The sequence below is a fragment of the Brassica napus genome, unplaced genomic scaffold, assembly GCF_020379485.1.
Source record: "Brassica napus cultivar Da-Ae unplaced genomic scaffold, Da-Ae ScsIHWf_960;HRSCAF=1356, whole genome shotgun sequence".
Taxonomy (NCBI): domain Eukaryota; kingdom Viridiplantae; phylum Streptophyta; class Magnoliopsida; order Brassicales; family Brassicaceae; genus Brassica; species Brassica napus.
Genome location: NW_026016994.1, coordinates 41,317 through 53,918, shown reverse-complemented (window position 1 = coordinate 53,918; position 12,602 = coordinate 41,317). Strand labels below are relative to the sequence as shown.

The 12,602-nt window shown below is 32.2% G+C and overlaps 1 protein-coding gene across 1 annotated transcript; it reads right to left on the bottom strand.

Annotated features, from left to right (window-relative positions):
• Nucleotides 1-8,497: 8,497 nt before the first annotated feature.
• Nucleotides 8,498-12,259, bottom strand: LOC125606747 (UDP-glycosyltransferase 85A4-like). Its single transcript, XM_048775652.1, has 2 exons — nt 11,638-12,259; nt 8,498-9,541 (listed from the first exon to the last, which is right to left on the bottom strand). The coding sequence occupies exons 1-2, from the start codon at nt 12,152-12,154 to the stop codon at nt 8,634-8,636; spliced, it is 1,425 nt and encodes a 474-aa protein (XP_048631609.1). The 5' UTR covers nt 12,155-12,259; the 3' UTR covers nt 8,498-8,633.
• Nucleotides 12,260-12,602: the final 343 nt, after the last annotated feature.

Below are 12,602 nucleotides of genomic sequence, written 5' to 3'. Positions count from 1 at the left end.
CTTTGTAGATTGCTACTTAGAAAAGAGTGGTAAACACTAGTGTGCGTGTTGTATCATATAGCAATTGTAGGTTGCTCTTTGTTCTAAGTCAATGAAATCTGGACGAGGTCCCGGGAATGTAGGAAACGAACCCCGTTAACAAATTTTGTGTGTTTTACTTTCTGCACTTGTTTTTCGTCGCCTCATCTGCACTAACAGTATGTCTTCTTCAACAACTTGTAATTTATCAAGATTTTGTTTGTGTACATATATATTATATACACATTTTGGTTTTGGGTATGGATCTAAAACAACGTGACAATCGTGCTATAACTACAATTCATTTGGAATGCACAAATGTACTTCTACGCATAGGTTAAGGGAGAGAACAATATGAGAGATTAAGAATCTAAGCATGTAGCGATAACGTTATTTAATTATGAGTATATTATTATGTCCTAATCGTATCAGCATTAAAAAAAATGTAAATTGTGCGCCAGATCTCCATCTCTAGGTAAGTCAGCTGTACAGTTTTTTTAATGGTCTGGAGGATATCTGACGGATCAAGACTCAACCGAGTAATCTACGGAGGCTTGTTCACCGGATTGCTCGTAATAAAAGTTAGATGTTCACGTTGTATGGCCACACAATCAGTCAGTTGAACAGTTATTGGAGATTAACGATAAACCGGTGAGAAAAGAAAATGTGATTGACTCCTTGGTCTAATCATGTAAGGTTGTGTAAATTGCGTCAAAACTATATATGAACTCCAAACTTTTATAGTTTTATGTACTTTATGTTTTTTCCTTGGGTGTAAATATATACTTTATGTTTACACAGAGCAACTTGGTATGTAGCTCATATTATATGATTTACGACCAATCACAAACCATAAGTCAAATGTTCCGGATGACTTAACCGGGTGTCGTGGATCTAATCCGAAGTTTGACTTGAAAGCAACTTTAACTTAGTTAAATATACATTGATCTAGAAATTTTGATTATAGGTGAGTGTGGAGTCGTTGTCCTTCCATTAATGTCAGTGCCTTACTTTCCTAACCTCACTATGCTTTTTTAACTCGAAATTAGTGTAAATGTACTAGCCACATTTTAACACGAAGTCAGTTTACTTTTATAGCACAAGTTACAAGTGTGCCTGGGTCAGTGTTAATTCTAATCATAGTTCTTTTTATATTATGATAGTTGTAATAATCAAGTGTATAACCGTAGATGGGGACCTGGGGACAAAAGAAAGTATTTACGAGTACGACTTGGATAGCTAGGCCAATTCATATAAGCTGTCCGAATAAATTATACGTAACTTTTTGAATTTTCTTAGCGTGATTTTTTTTTGTCGTACTATTATTAGTCTGTTTATTTTGGTTTCATTCCCATTATTTCGTAGTTTTCCAGCGTTTTTATATTGCTTTGTGATTGGCATATTGTAAAAGCATCTCAAATGCTAAGTTTAAAGTATATTTCAATAATAAAATACATAGAAAAGTAAGAGAAATAGAAGAGATTTGTAGGAGTTTTCGTTTGGAAAAAAAAAAAGAAACTCTTAAAGACTTTGGGATACTCACTCACCTAAAATGGCAAAGAAATATTTCTTCAGACGTCAAATCGTCAATGGTGCTTTCTACGCGTTTTTGTTTATGTTATGAATTAGATGTTAGCAATTATATTGTAAACTAAGGCAAAAATATGCTCTAGACATTTTATACAGTGGTTATTGTTCTTGAGTATTCAACATCACTAGTTGAATTTCAAATGAGAGAGATGATAAACAGTTGATTACAAACGGTAGGCTCCAGATATCAATGAAAATTAAGTACAAACTCGCATGGTTTGTTAAAGTTGTTCAACAACGACATTGTATCTTCTTCAAAAAATGGTAAGCTTAATATTTTACCAAAAAAAAACTCGCATGGTTTAGTTTATAAGAAAAGATTAATGGTTTTTATTATGTTTTTTTGTTGGTGTTTAAAGAAACGTTCGACTATTGTCCACCGCTACAGGGCCGGCTAAAACATAGAAGCAAGGGGGACGTGGATCCAGAACCCAATTTTTTTTACATAATTAGTGTTAAAATAAGATTTGATTTTCAAAAAAAAAATTAAAAAGAACTTAAAATTTTTAAGTTATCCATAGAGTTTATGTAAAATTTCTTTTGAAAAACTATTTTGCCCGTGTACCCATAATTACTTGAGCCAGCCCTGCACCGCTAGAGACGTATGTTTATTATCTAGAGCTACTCATTAATTACGGGATATCTATACAAATACAAAACGAACTTATATACTTTAGTGTGCTACTTAAGAGAACCTCTAACGAGGATATTAGAACACCATTAGTGGTAGATTCTTCACCCAGTACCTTACAATTAAAAAAACTGAAAAAATCATAAAAGTATGGAAAAAAAACAGAATTTGCAGGAAAAGAAAAAGAACGATCCGAAAGAAGGATTTTCTAGAGTATTCATGTATTAAGAAAATAATTAATTTTTTATAATTGAATTTTTATTTATTTTACTATACATTTTCCAATAAATATCAACCAATAGTATTCAGTCAATTAAAATATTTTCAATTAATGTTTTTTAAAAGTATACAATTTTTCAACATTAACTACTAAAAGTACCTTAAATTTTTCAAAAATCTATCATTTTGGAACAAAAATAAATCTATAAAGTCCTATTTTCAGGAACAGCTGGAGTATCAAACTAGGTGTTACCTTGTTAATGGTTCAAATTATTTTTATTTAATTTTTAGTTACATAATTTATTTATATTTTTGTAATATGTTGTTTGGTATTCTCGCGATGCTTTTAGAAAATAAAAGTTCTCAAAATTTTAATATTAAAAAAAACAAATCAAAAATCAAAAAAATCTAAATATAGAACTTTTAAAAATTTCTATAGAATTCCCATTTCCTTATGTATCTATTTTCATTGGTGCTATTTTTTATTTTTATTTTTATTTTCATTTAAATTTTAATATATAAAAAATAATAATAATTTTTTAATCTAAATACTCAACTTGAGAATTGCTCTTAGGCATTCGTTATCTTGTGTGTGAGTGACGGACTGACGGTATGGGTCATTTTGTATTGGCTTGCACCACTTTTCAGAGTTGTGATACATTGTCCACAGTTATGATTATTTCATGCACGTCCCAGGTTTATTATTATGTGACGATACCTCGTAAAAGATAGTACATGAAACAGTATAAATCTACTTGCACTTAACAGCGCCTTTTTTTAATTTTCTTTTCCTTTTCAGAGCTGAAAGTCGGTTTATATTCTTCTTTCTTAGGTCGGTTTCTATAATCAACCAAACCAACATTGTTTATAGAAATCATAGTGACAACTCACTTCTTACTTCCATGAGTACGACTGTACGAGTCCATGACGCGTAGACCAAGATACCCATAAATAACAAGTGAAGTTGAAAAAAAGATGAAAATATTACTTTCAACATAACATTGAAATTTTATAAATAAATAAAAACGATTTTAAGATTCGATGTTCAGGAATCCGTAGTTAGAAAGCCTTTTTTCAACAAAAAAGAAAGAATCCGTAGTTAGATTTATTTTCTTGATTAAGTATATATTTAACTAGACAAACAAATGATCACAATTGCATGAAGGTACATTATTTATTTTATATAAAATTTATTCCATGATTTAAACTAGAAATAGTCTAAACAGTTATACAAAAATAAAATAACCAACGAAAATATCTTTTTATAAAAAGCTTTTGCAGTTTTAGCCAATAAATTTACGGTCATGTTTTGCATAAGAAGTTTGTAATAAATCTTGATTTTTTAAACTCCTTCAATTCAATTAAAAAGTTTGACCATTAATATTTTATTTTTAAAAATTAATGGGCGTGCTATTTTAATATATGATTTACAAAAAAAATATTTCCAAAATTTACATCTAATTTCCTCTACTAATTTGGCATTACGTGCCACCACGTAAGTTCAGTCCAAAAAAAAAATGACATAAAACTAACATAACATTACAAGAAAAAAAAGAAAGAAAAGCTAGGCCGTACGTGCCTCCAAATCCACCACTCCTTTATATTTTACGATAGGGGCTAATACAATATCTTATATCAGTGGAATCACTCACTATGATATCGATATATTGTTTAATTCATAAGAAAAAATAATCAAATTTGTTGAAAATATATAGGAAGTCGTAAACACATTCACCGTCGCATGATACAACAGTTTCGGTAGGAATAAATTATTTGTGGAACAGACAAGATTGTTTCTTTTTAATGGCGACAAGATAAGAGTTATCAATAAATATAGTAGTAAGAACTGTTCGATCTAAACATAATACTAGAATCTAAAGCCGTCAGAACACAGGCTTTCATTATTGTCCACTCGAATCCAAGTTTTGTAACTCAAATGTGACATCTCTCGTTTTCAGAAGTTGATGCTTATCCAACTTTGTCCCCTCCTACATGTTTAAATTATTTAGCATTTTCCTTTTTGGACATCCTCTAATATTATACCGAGCCAAATTACTTTTCAATCGGATTCTTATATAAAATCCATTTCGAAGATGTTTATATCTTACGTCGATGGAGTAAGAAATAAAAATAAGTATATCACATATATATATATATATATATATAAGATAAACGAGAGATGGATCATATGTCACAGAAAAATGAGATTTTAAGAAATAAACCAATAATTATGAAATGAAAGAAGTATCATCGCTTACGACACAAAGCAGTATTGATCTGTCATAAGTCTAAAAAATATGATAAATTTATAATGTCGTAGGAAAAAGATGGAAGGCATCAAATGATAAATGGTAAATGATAAATGGGGGAGAAATGGACCAAACATGATAGATATATCAAAGAAAAAGTTGCTTTTGCTAAAATCCTCTTTCGTCAAAAAAAAATCCTCAATGAATATATGAAATGAATTAGTTATTAAATAATTAACAAGAAATTCCATGTGTCTTAACATTTAGACCAAAAAAAAAAGAAACAAAAAATTCCATGTGACTTCCTTTAGCATTGGTGGAGGTTAATATATCTCTTCAGTCTCATTCTCTCTTTCACGTCGAAAAAATATTATAGAAGGCACTGCATAGTCTCTTATAGGGGTGGGCATTTTACCCGAAATCCGAAGTGGCACCCGAACCCGATCCGAAAAACCCGAACCGAAATCCGAACCGAAGTAGCAAAATATCCGTACGGGTATTGAATTAGAAGAGATTGGATATCCGAACCCGAACGGGTAATATCCGAACCCGAATGGATATCCGAAAATAACCGAACATATGATAATTAACCTTATATTTATAGTTTACATCTTTCATTTTATATAAAATATTTATATTGATACTACACATACTTTAAATTCATATGATATACATACAATTACGTAGAAGATGATTTGCTATTCGCTTAAAATGCATGTCAAACTTCTTATTTCAGCAATTAACAAAAAGTTACATCCAAAATTTAAAAACAATAACCAAATTAATGTCTTTTTAGTTTGAAAATGTTATGTCCAAATATATTAACCATGCAATCTATTATAAATAAAAAATAGTTAAGTGAAAAGTTATATATTTAAATACAAGAAATTTGAGAAATGAAAATTTTCATTTTTTTTTCTTCAAAATCTAAATATCCGAACCCGATCCGAAATAACCGAAACCGAACTTAAAATACCCGAACCCGACCCGAAGTACAGAAATACCCGAACGGGTTCTATACCTCTATACCGAAATACCCGAAAATCCGAAATACCCGATCCGAACCCGAACGGGTACCCGAACGCCCACCCCTAGTCTCTTATGTTACTCATGTGCACATAAAACATTTCCATGTGGATCTCCATGTATCAAAACCCTTTTTTCTATCTACACAAGCCATTAATTAATTATCGTTCAACACTAAAATATAAGGTTTTGAGTGACTCAAATAGAAACGTCTTAAAACGATTGAATCGAATATTTTTTAAAATAGACAGGTTCTGTATAGAAAAATCGGCGATTGAATATTGAAACGATATTGGTGTGATGGCATCCCTATAATTGAATGTGTATTTTGTAGGGACGGGTTTATACAAATGGAATGGAACTTAGGGAACATGTGAGAGAATTGAAGTGACAAATAAATGACTGATGAGCCATGTAAACCATATCGTGGAGTAGTTTTCAAGTGATGATATGTATACCAATATCCACATGCTTTAACCTTTTTCATATAACTTATCCTCTCTCGAATAATTGCTTCGTGACGCCATTCATGACCATGATATGACTGATAACCTACTTCGTCATTTTTGAAGAGGAAAAACAAAATATTTGAATCTGGCAGGCTACCATAGGCCCAAATTTAAATGTTGTATATGGTTTTTGAAGACTATAATGACTTGCGCCGATTGTATAGATATAGATGATATCTCATGGGCATAATGAAAAATGGGGTGAGAGAGGCTCGAACTCTCGACCTCAGGATCACTCAGTAGCTATGAGACCTACGCGCTAGCCAACTGCGCCACAACCCCCGGTGGTAAATTGTAGATTTTTAATTTAATAGATCATGTTTCTCATGCTTATTTTCATGGAAAATTGCACCCTATATACATGAAAAAACATAAATACACTAAACTAACCAAAATTCTCCCCTCTCTCTTACTTTCTCTTCTTATCTCTCTCTACTCTCTCTCCCAAAATCTATTTTTTTTTTTTTGGTTATTTGGCAAATAAGCCCTATTTTCATTTCCCAAACTAAAAAAAGATGGTAAACCACTCTCCGGCGAGGGAATGTTAAATCACCGGTGGTCATGTATTAGTGATATCTGAATGTTGTCGGATTCGAACATACCCAACCACTAGTACATGTTCATTTTCCAAACTATCTATCCATATCTTTGTTTTTTTATTTTTATTTTGGGGATATCCCGGATCTATAAAAAAATCTAGACTAATTTTTGAAGGGAGGTACAGTCCACAGATATACCCTCTTTCCTGATATGCAAATTGACTCTTTATATCTTTGCTTTGCCATGTCAATTTATATATATATATAACTGAAGCCAAAGAAACCTAATTAAAAAGATTGCCTTTATATAAAAAGTGTTCGTCTTCTTAATAACAAAATACATGCATAACAACGATGAATACTCGGTCTCTAGGAGTCTCCGTGATGAACATATATATACAGACGGTAACTATTCGTAGTGTTTGTTCTTTTATTTCTTGAATTTTCTTAGGTAATCTTTATTCTCACCAAAACAACAAAACACACAAAGCAAAAGCAAAACTCTTGGGTAGCTCTCGGAAGCCGAGATTTCTTCATGAGTTAAAAATGAATGAAATTTCATCAATCATCATGCTATTGTATTTATCGTTCATGCACCTAACCGATCCTCAATGTTGTCTCAAACTTCGCAAACAAACAAATCTGTGTGCACTCTATATAAGTAAAAATAATTAAATAGGGATTTCGAGTTAAACCAAATATGTGAAGAAATAGAAAAGAAAAGGAGAGTGAATGATTGGAGAACAGTGAATAGAGGATGCATGTGAAATGAGTAGTCAATTTTTTCATTACATTGGTATGTGTGTCTCTCCACAATCTGTCAATTTGGTCGCCATGAAAGTTGATCCACCCTGCAGACATTTCTGCGGATATATATATATATATATATATATATATATATATATATATATATTTATTCTATAGAAAAAAATTGATTAATATTTTGGTTAGATCATTTTCAATCCAACTCTAAAATATTATTTTGATATAATTTTCACACTAAACATCTTTGACACAACATTAAAAGTTATATTATTATAATGCAATACTATAACTTCACACCAAATTTGATGTAAAATATGGTATTTCACGTTACAAAATAGTATAATTTTTAATATTGAATTGAAAAATTTCAGTGTAAAAATCATAATAAATAGTGTATTGGAACTGATTTAGAGATAAAAAAAAAGAGAAAAAGACTAGGATAGCACCAAACTAAGTTTATCTTCCCAAAGTAGCATTCAAGGTTCAAAGTCACAAAAATATGTTTCATTAAAGAGGTAAATATATACTTATACCCCTTGGGTTAATTAATCCAAACCTTAGGGTTTAGAGTTAAGGGGTGGTGTTTTGGAATTAGGGGTTAAAATTTTATAAAAACAAAATACTAAAATAAAAAATAAAAATTTAAAAAACAGTTTCAAAAAGTATTTTTAAATTATAAAAAGAAAATTTGAAAAAAAAAATGAAAAAAAAAATTCGAAAAAAAAAATTATAAAAATTTCAAATCTGAAACATATAATCTGAAACTATAAAAAAAAATTCTTTTTTTCATTTTTTATTTTTATTTTATTTATTTTTGTTTGTTTATTTAATTTTAAACCAAGGGTATTAGAAATATTTTACCCTTTAATGAATGTCATTTTTGTGACTTTCTCCTTCTAGTGCTATTTTTGAGACATAAACTTCAAAGGTGCTATTATTGACAATTGCCCATAAATCAATGCATGTATATTTTAAGTTGTAATTTATAAAATTTGAGTTTCACTGCATGTACATTTCTCCATGCATTCGGCAGATAATATAAAGAAACAAATGGGCTCTTAGTTACGCAAAGCCCAATAATACCGCTCTAACCGTCACCCATAAGCACTTCATTAACCACCGTTTCAAAATTAACAAAAGACGAACCACACGGTGGCGCCGAAGCATCTCCCGCCACGCGTCTCCACTCCATCACCTTCTCTCTTATCTCAACTCCTCCCGCTCCGTCCATCACCTCCCTAACCACCGCCTCCACTCTCTCCCTCTTCACTTCTCCCTCGATCTCCATCCCCAACCCCCACTCCTCGCAACAGAACTTCCGATTCGTCAACTGATCGGCGAAGAACGGCCAACATATCATCGGAGCACCGGCGAACACACTCTCCATCATCGAATTCCATCCGCAGTGAGTCAAAAACCCTCCGATCGCCGGATGGGAGAGTACCTTCTCTTGAGGACACCATCCCGTAACCACCATCCCTCGATCCGCCGTCTCCGATAGAAACTCCGCCGGGAGAGTCGATCGCACCACCCAGAGAAACTCCTTCCCGCTCATCGCTAACCCCCACGCGAACTCTAACAGCTGCTCGCTCGTCAAAACCGTTATACTCCCGAAGTTAACGTAGAGAACACTCTTCTTCTCCTTGGTGTCGAGCCAATCTAAGGATTCCGTCTCTTCTTCCCATAGATTCAATCTCAACCGTCCGATCTCGCTGTCCCGGTTAATTTCCCGGTCTTCCAAGATCGGTAACGGTCCGACCGGGTAGATCCGCGGGTGGAGAATTGATCGAAGAGATGAGACGACGTCGTGCTCGAGGTTTTCGAATGTGTTGATGATTATAGCGGAAGCGCGTTTGGATCTTTCGGTGACATGCGTGATGAAATTAAGCATGAGATGTTGATGATCACTTTTAATGGTGAAGTCTGGAAAGTCTTTGAGCTGTATGGTGTTTATCGATGGTATCCAATCTATCTCCGTCTTCAAGTCACTTTCATCTAGAAGGAGGATTTTGCATGTGTTTTTGATCATTTTAAGATTTTTTTTCTACTAATGCTATTATTACGGTATAACCTCTTTAAATTAATAATCTCTAAATTAATATACACTAAAAATTTCTATAAAATAATATAATTTTATAGTTTCAAATTGAGTTTTTGGTTCAATTAATATATCGATAAATTAATATCTCTATAAATTAATAAAAAAATTATAGTTTTGATGTAGTCCCAACATTATTAATTTCTAGAGGTTTCACTGTATTTATAACATTTACAAATAAACTTCATTTCTTTTAATTTTATATGATATTTTTAAACTTCAATATTTACTATATACAAATTATATTATATTACATAAAACCTTATAAATTTTAGCTTAACTATCAATATTGATTGACGCATTTTTATGAATGACTAGATTTTGATTGTTACACATTTTTATAAAATACATAATAAACAGTAGTATGAATTCTAATATATAAGTCATTTTTATTATTAAATATTAAAACATCAACCTGTTTATTTTAGTTATTAACAAAAACTGTTTTGATGAAAATATTATGGATCTGATTAGGTGGTGTTATAGCCTCTGCTGTTTGATTTACAATTAAACGGTAGATATTTAAATTGTGTTTTTAATTCTTTTACTGTAGATTTATTTTAAAAAATACTCAAAGTATTTAAAAAAAACTGTAAACAATCATTTTCAAAATTAATATATTTCATTTTCTAATTTTAGCTATTAATTTATTTCAAAAAAATATGATTACTTTTTAAAAAATTAAGTCCACAACATTTACAACCCTTTCTAATAAATACCTATCTTACAATTAAAAAGTGAACTTTATTTAAAAAAAGAACATAACTTAGTTTCACCTCCTAGGGTGAACTTTTAAATTCATCCCACCCTTTAGAACCAATCAAATTTCCACATAGATTATTAATTAAAAGATATTAAATTAAATAAAAAATAGCTACAAAAAATAAAAACGCTAATTTTAACGACGCTAACGCTTCCACCTAAACCCTAAACTCTAACTCTTAAATTCTAAACCCTATACCCTAAATTCTAAACCCAAATCCAAATCCAAACCCCTAAACCCAAACCCTGTACCCTAAACCCTAATCATAGATCCTAAACCCTAATCATAGATCCTAAACCCAAATTATATACCCTAAACCCAAAAACTAGACTATAAACATAAACTCTATATCCTAAACCCAAGTCCTAGACCCTAAACCGTAAACCTTAAACCCAAATTATATACCCTAAACCCAAAATTTTAACCATAAGTATAAACGGTAAATCCTAAACCCAAACCGTAAATCCTAAACCCAAAACCTATACCCTAAACCCAAATCCTATACCTAAAACTCAAACGGTAAATCCTAAACCCAAACCCCAAACTTAGATGCTATACAGTTTGGGTTAAGTTTACGGTTTAGGTTTAGAGTCTAAGACTTGGGTTTAGGGTATAGGGTTTAGGTTTATAGTCTATCTTTTTGGGTTTAAGGTATATAATTTGGGTTTAGGGTCTAAGATTAGGGTTTAGGGTATAGGGTTTGAGTTTAGGGTCTAGGATTAGAGTTTAGGGTATAGGTTTTGGGTTTAGGGGTTTGGCTTTGGGTTTAGGGGTTTGGATTTGGGTTTAGAATTTAGGGTATAGGGTTTAGAATTTAAATTTTAGGGTTTAAAGTTTCGCTGGAAGCGTTAGCGTCGTTAAAATTAATATTTTTATTTTTTGTAGCTACTTTTTATTTAATTTAATATTTTTTAATTAATAATCTATGTAGAAATTTGATTGGTTCTAAAGGGTGGAGTGAATTTAAAGGTTCACCCTAGGAGGTAAACCTAAGTTCTGTCCTTAATAAAAATACTCATTAAAACTTTATAAAAAAAGCTTTTATTGCTTTTATGAGATAATGTTTTATTCTTTTATTTTTTTGAAACTTGAAAATGTTATATTGTAAAATAGAGGTTTGAGGAAAACTAAGTATGAGCTAGAGATGTCCAGTTGACAAAAAAAAGCTAGAGATGTCTTAAGAAAATTTTCAAAACAAAATGATATAAACCAAGTCGAGATGCAAGGTACCTTTTACAGGAATGATCCCTTTCTCCATGAGTTTTTGATAGTGGAGATACAACATAAGTGCTGTAGCACTGTTCGTCCAAAGCAGAACAACCGGAATCTCAAGCTTCTCCGCCGCGTCAATCGTGAAACTCATGGAAGCGTCAGAGACAATACAGCTAACCGGCGGTACATCAGAACCGGAGTTTAAACGGGTGAGGAGATCTTTGAATGGAGATAGACAGTTGTTCATGGTGGAGTCTATAAGCTTAAGCATGTCCTGCTTAGCGTCGACGTCGGTCCAAGGAAGACCATCCGGGATAGTCTCGAAGCGAAAGGATGTGAGACCGTCGAGAGCGTGAGGGCCACGTGATCGGAGGATGCGGCGGTGGTTGTAGTCGGTGTTGACAAAGGTGACGTGGAAGCCTCTGGCGTGGAGAAGCTTGGCTACTTTCAGCATGGGGTTGATGTGGCCTTGTGCTGGATAAGGTATGCAAACTGCATGTCGGTTCGGTAAGGGAGAAACAGCTTGTGGCTCCATTTTTATTGTTTTTTAGCTTGTTGTATAACTTGTTAAGAAGAGAAAGACACTTGTGATGGATGATACTAGACTGTGGAGTAGTCCTCGTTTTTATAATATAGTACAAAATCTTGTAATTTTATGTACATAATGTTTATAAACAGCTGTTAACGTTTATTTCCATCTTTGAGGTTATTTTTAACTTCTGTAAAAGATATGCATTCATCGATTCATTTAGCACTTTCGACGTAGTTTAACCTGCTTAAGTAGGATGGTATCTTAAAAGATACTATTTTAACTGAATTACCCAGAGTATCTATATACGTAAGTGTCTACATACCACTGGATCCACGTAACTATTTCTCTTAATCCGTTTACTCTTCTCTGCCGCGTTCCACCATCATTTTTCTTTTTTTTTGGTGTAACGTTCCACCATCTACGTCGCTCATTCTGTTCGTGAGCTTTATCA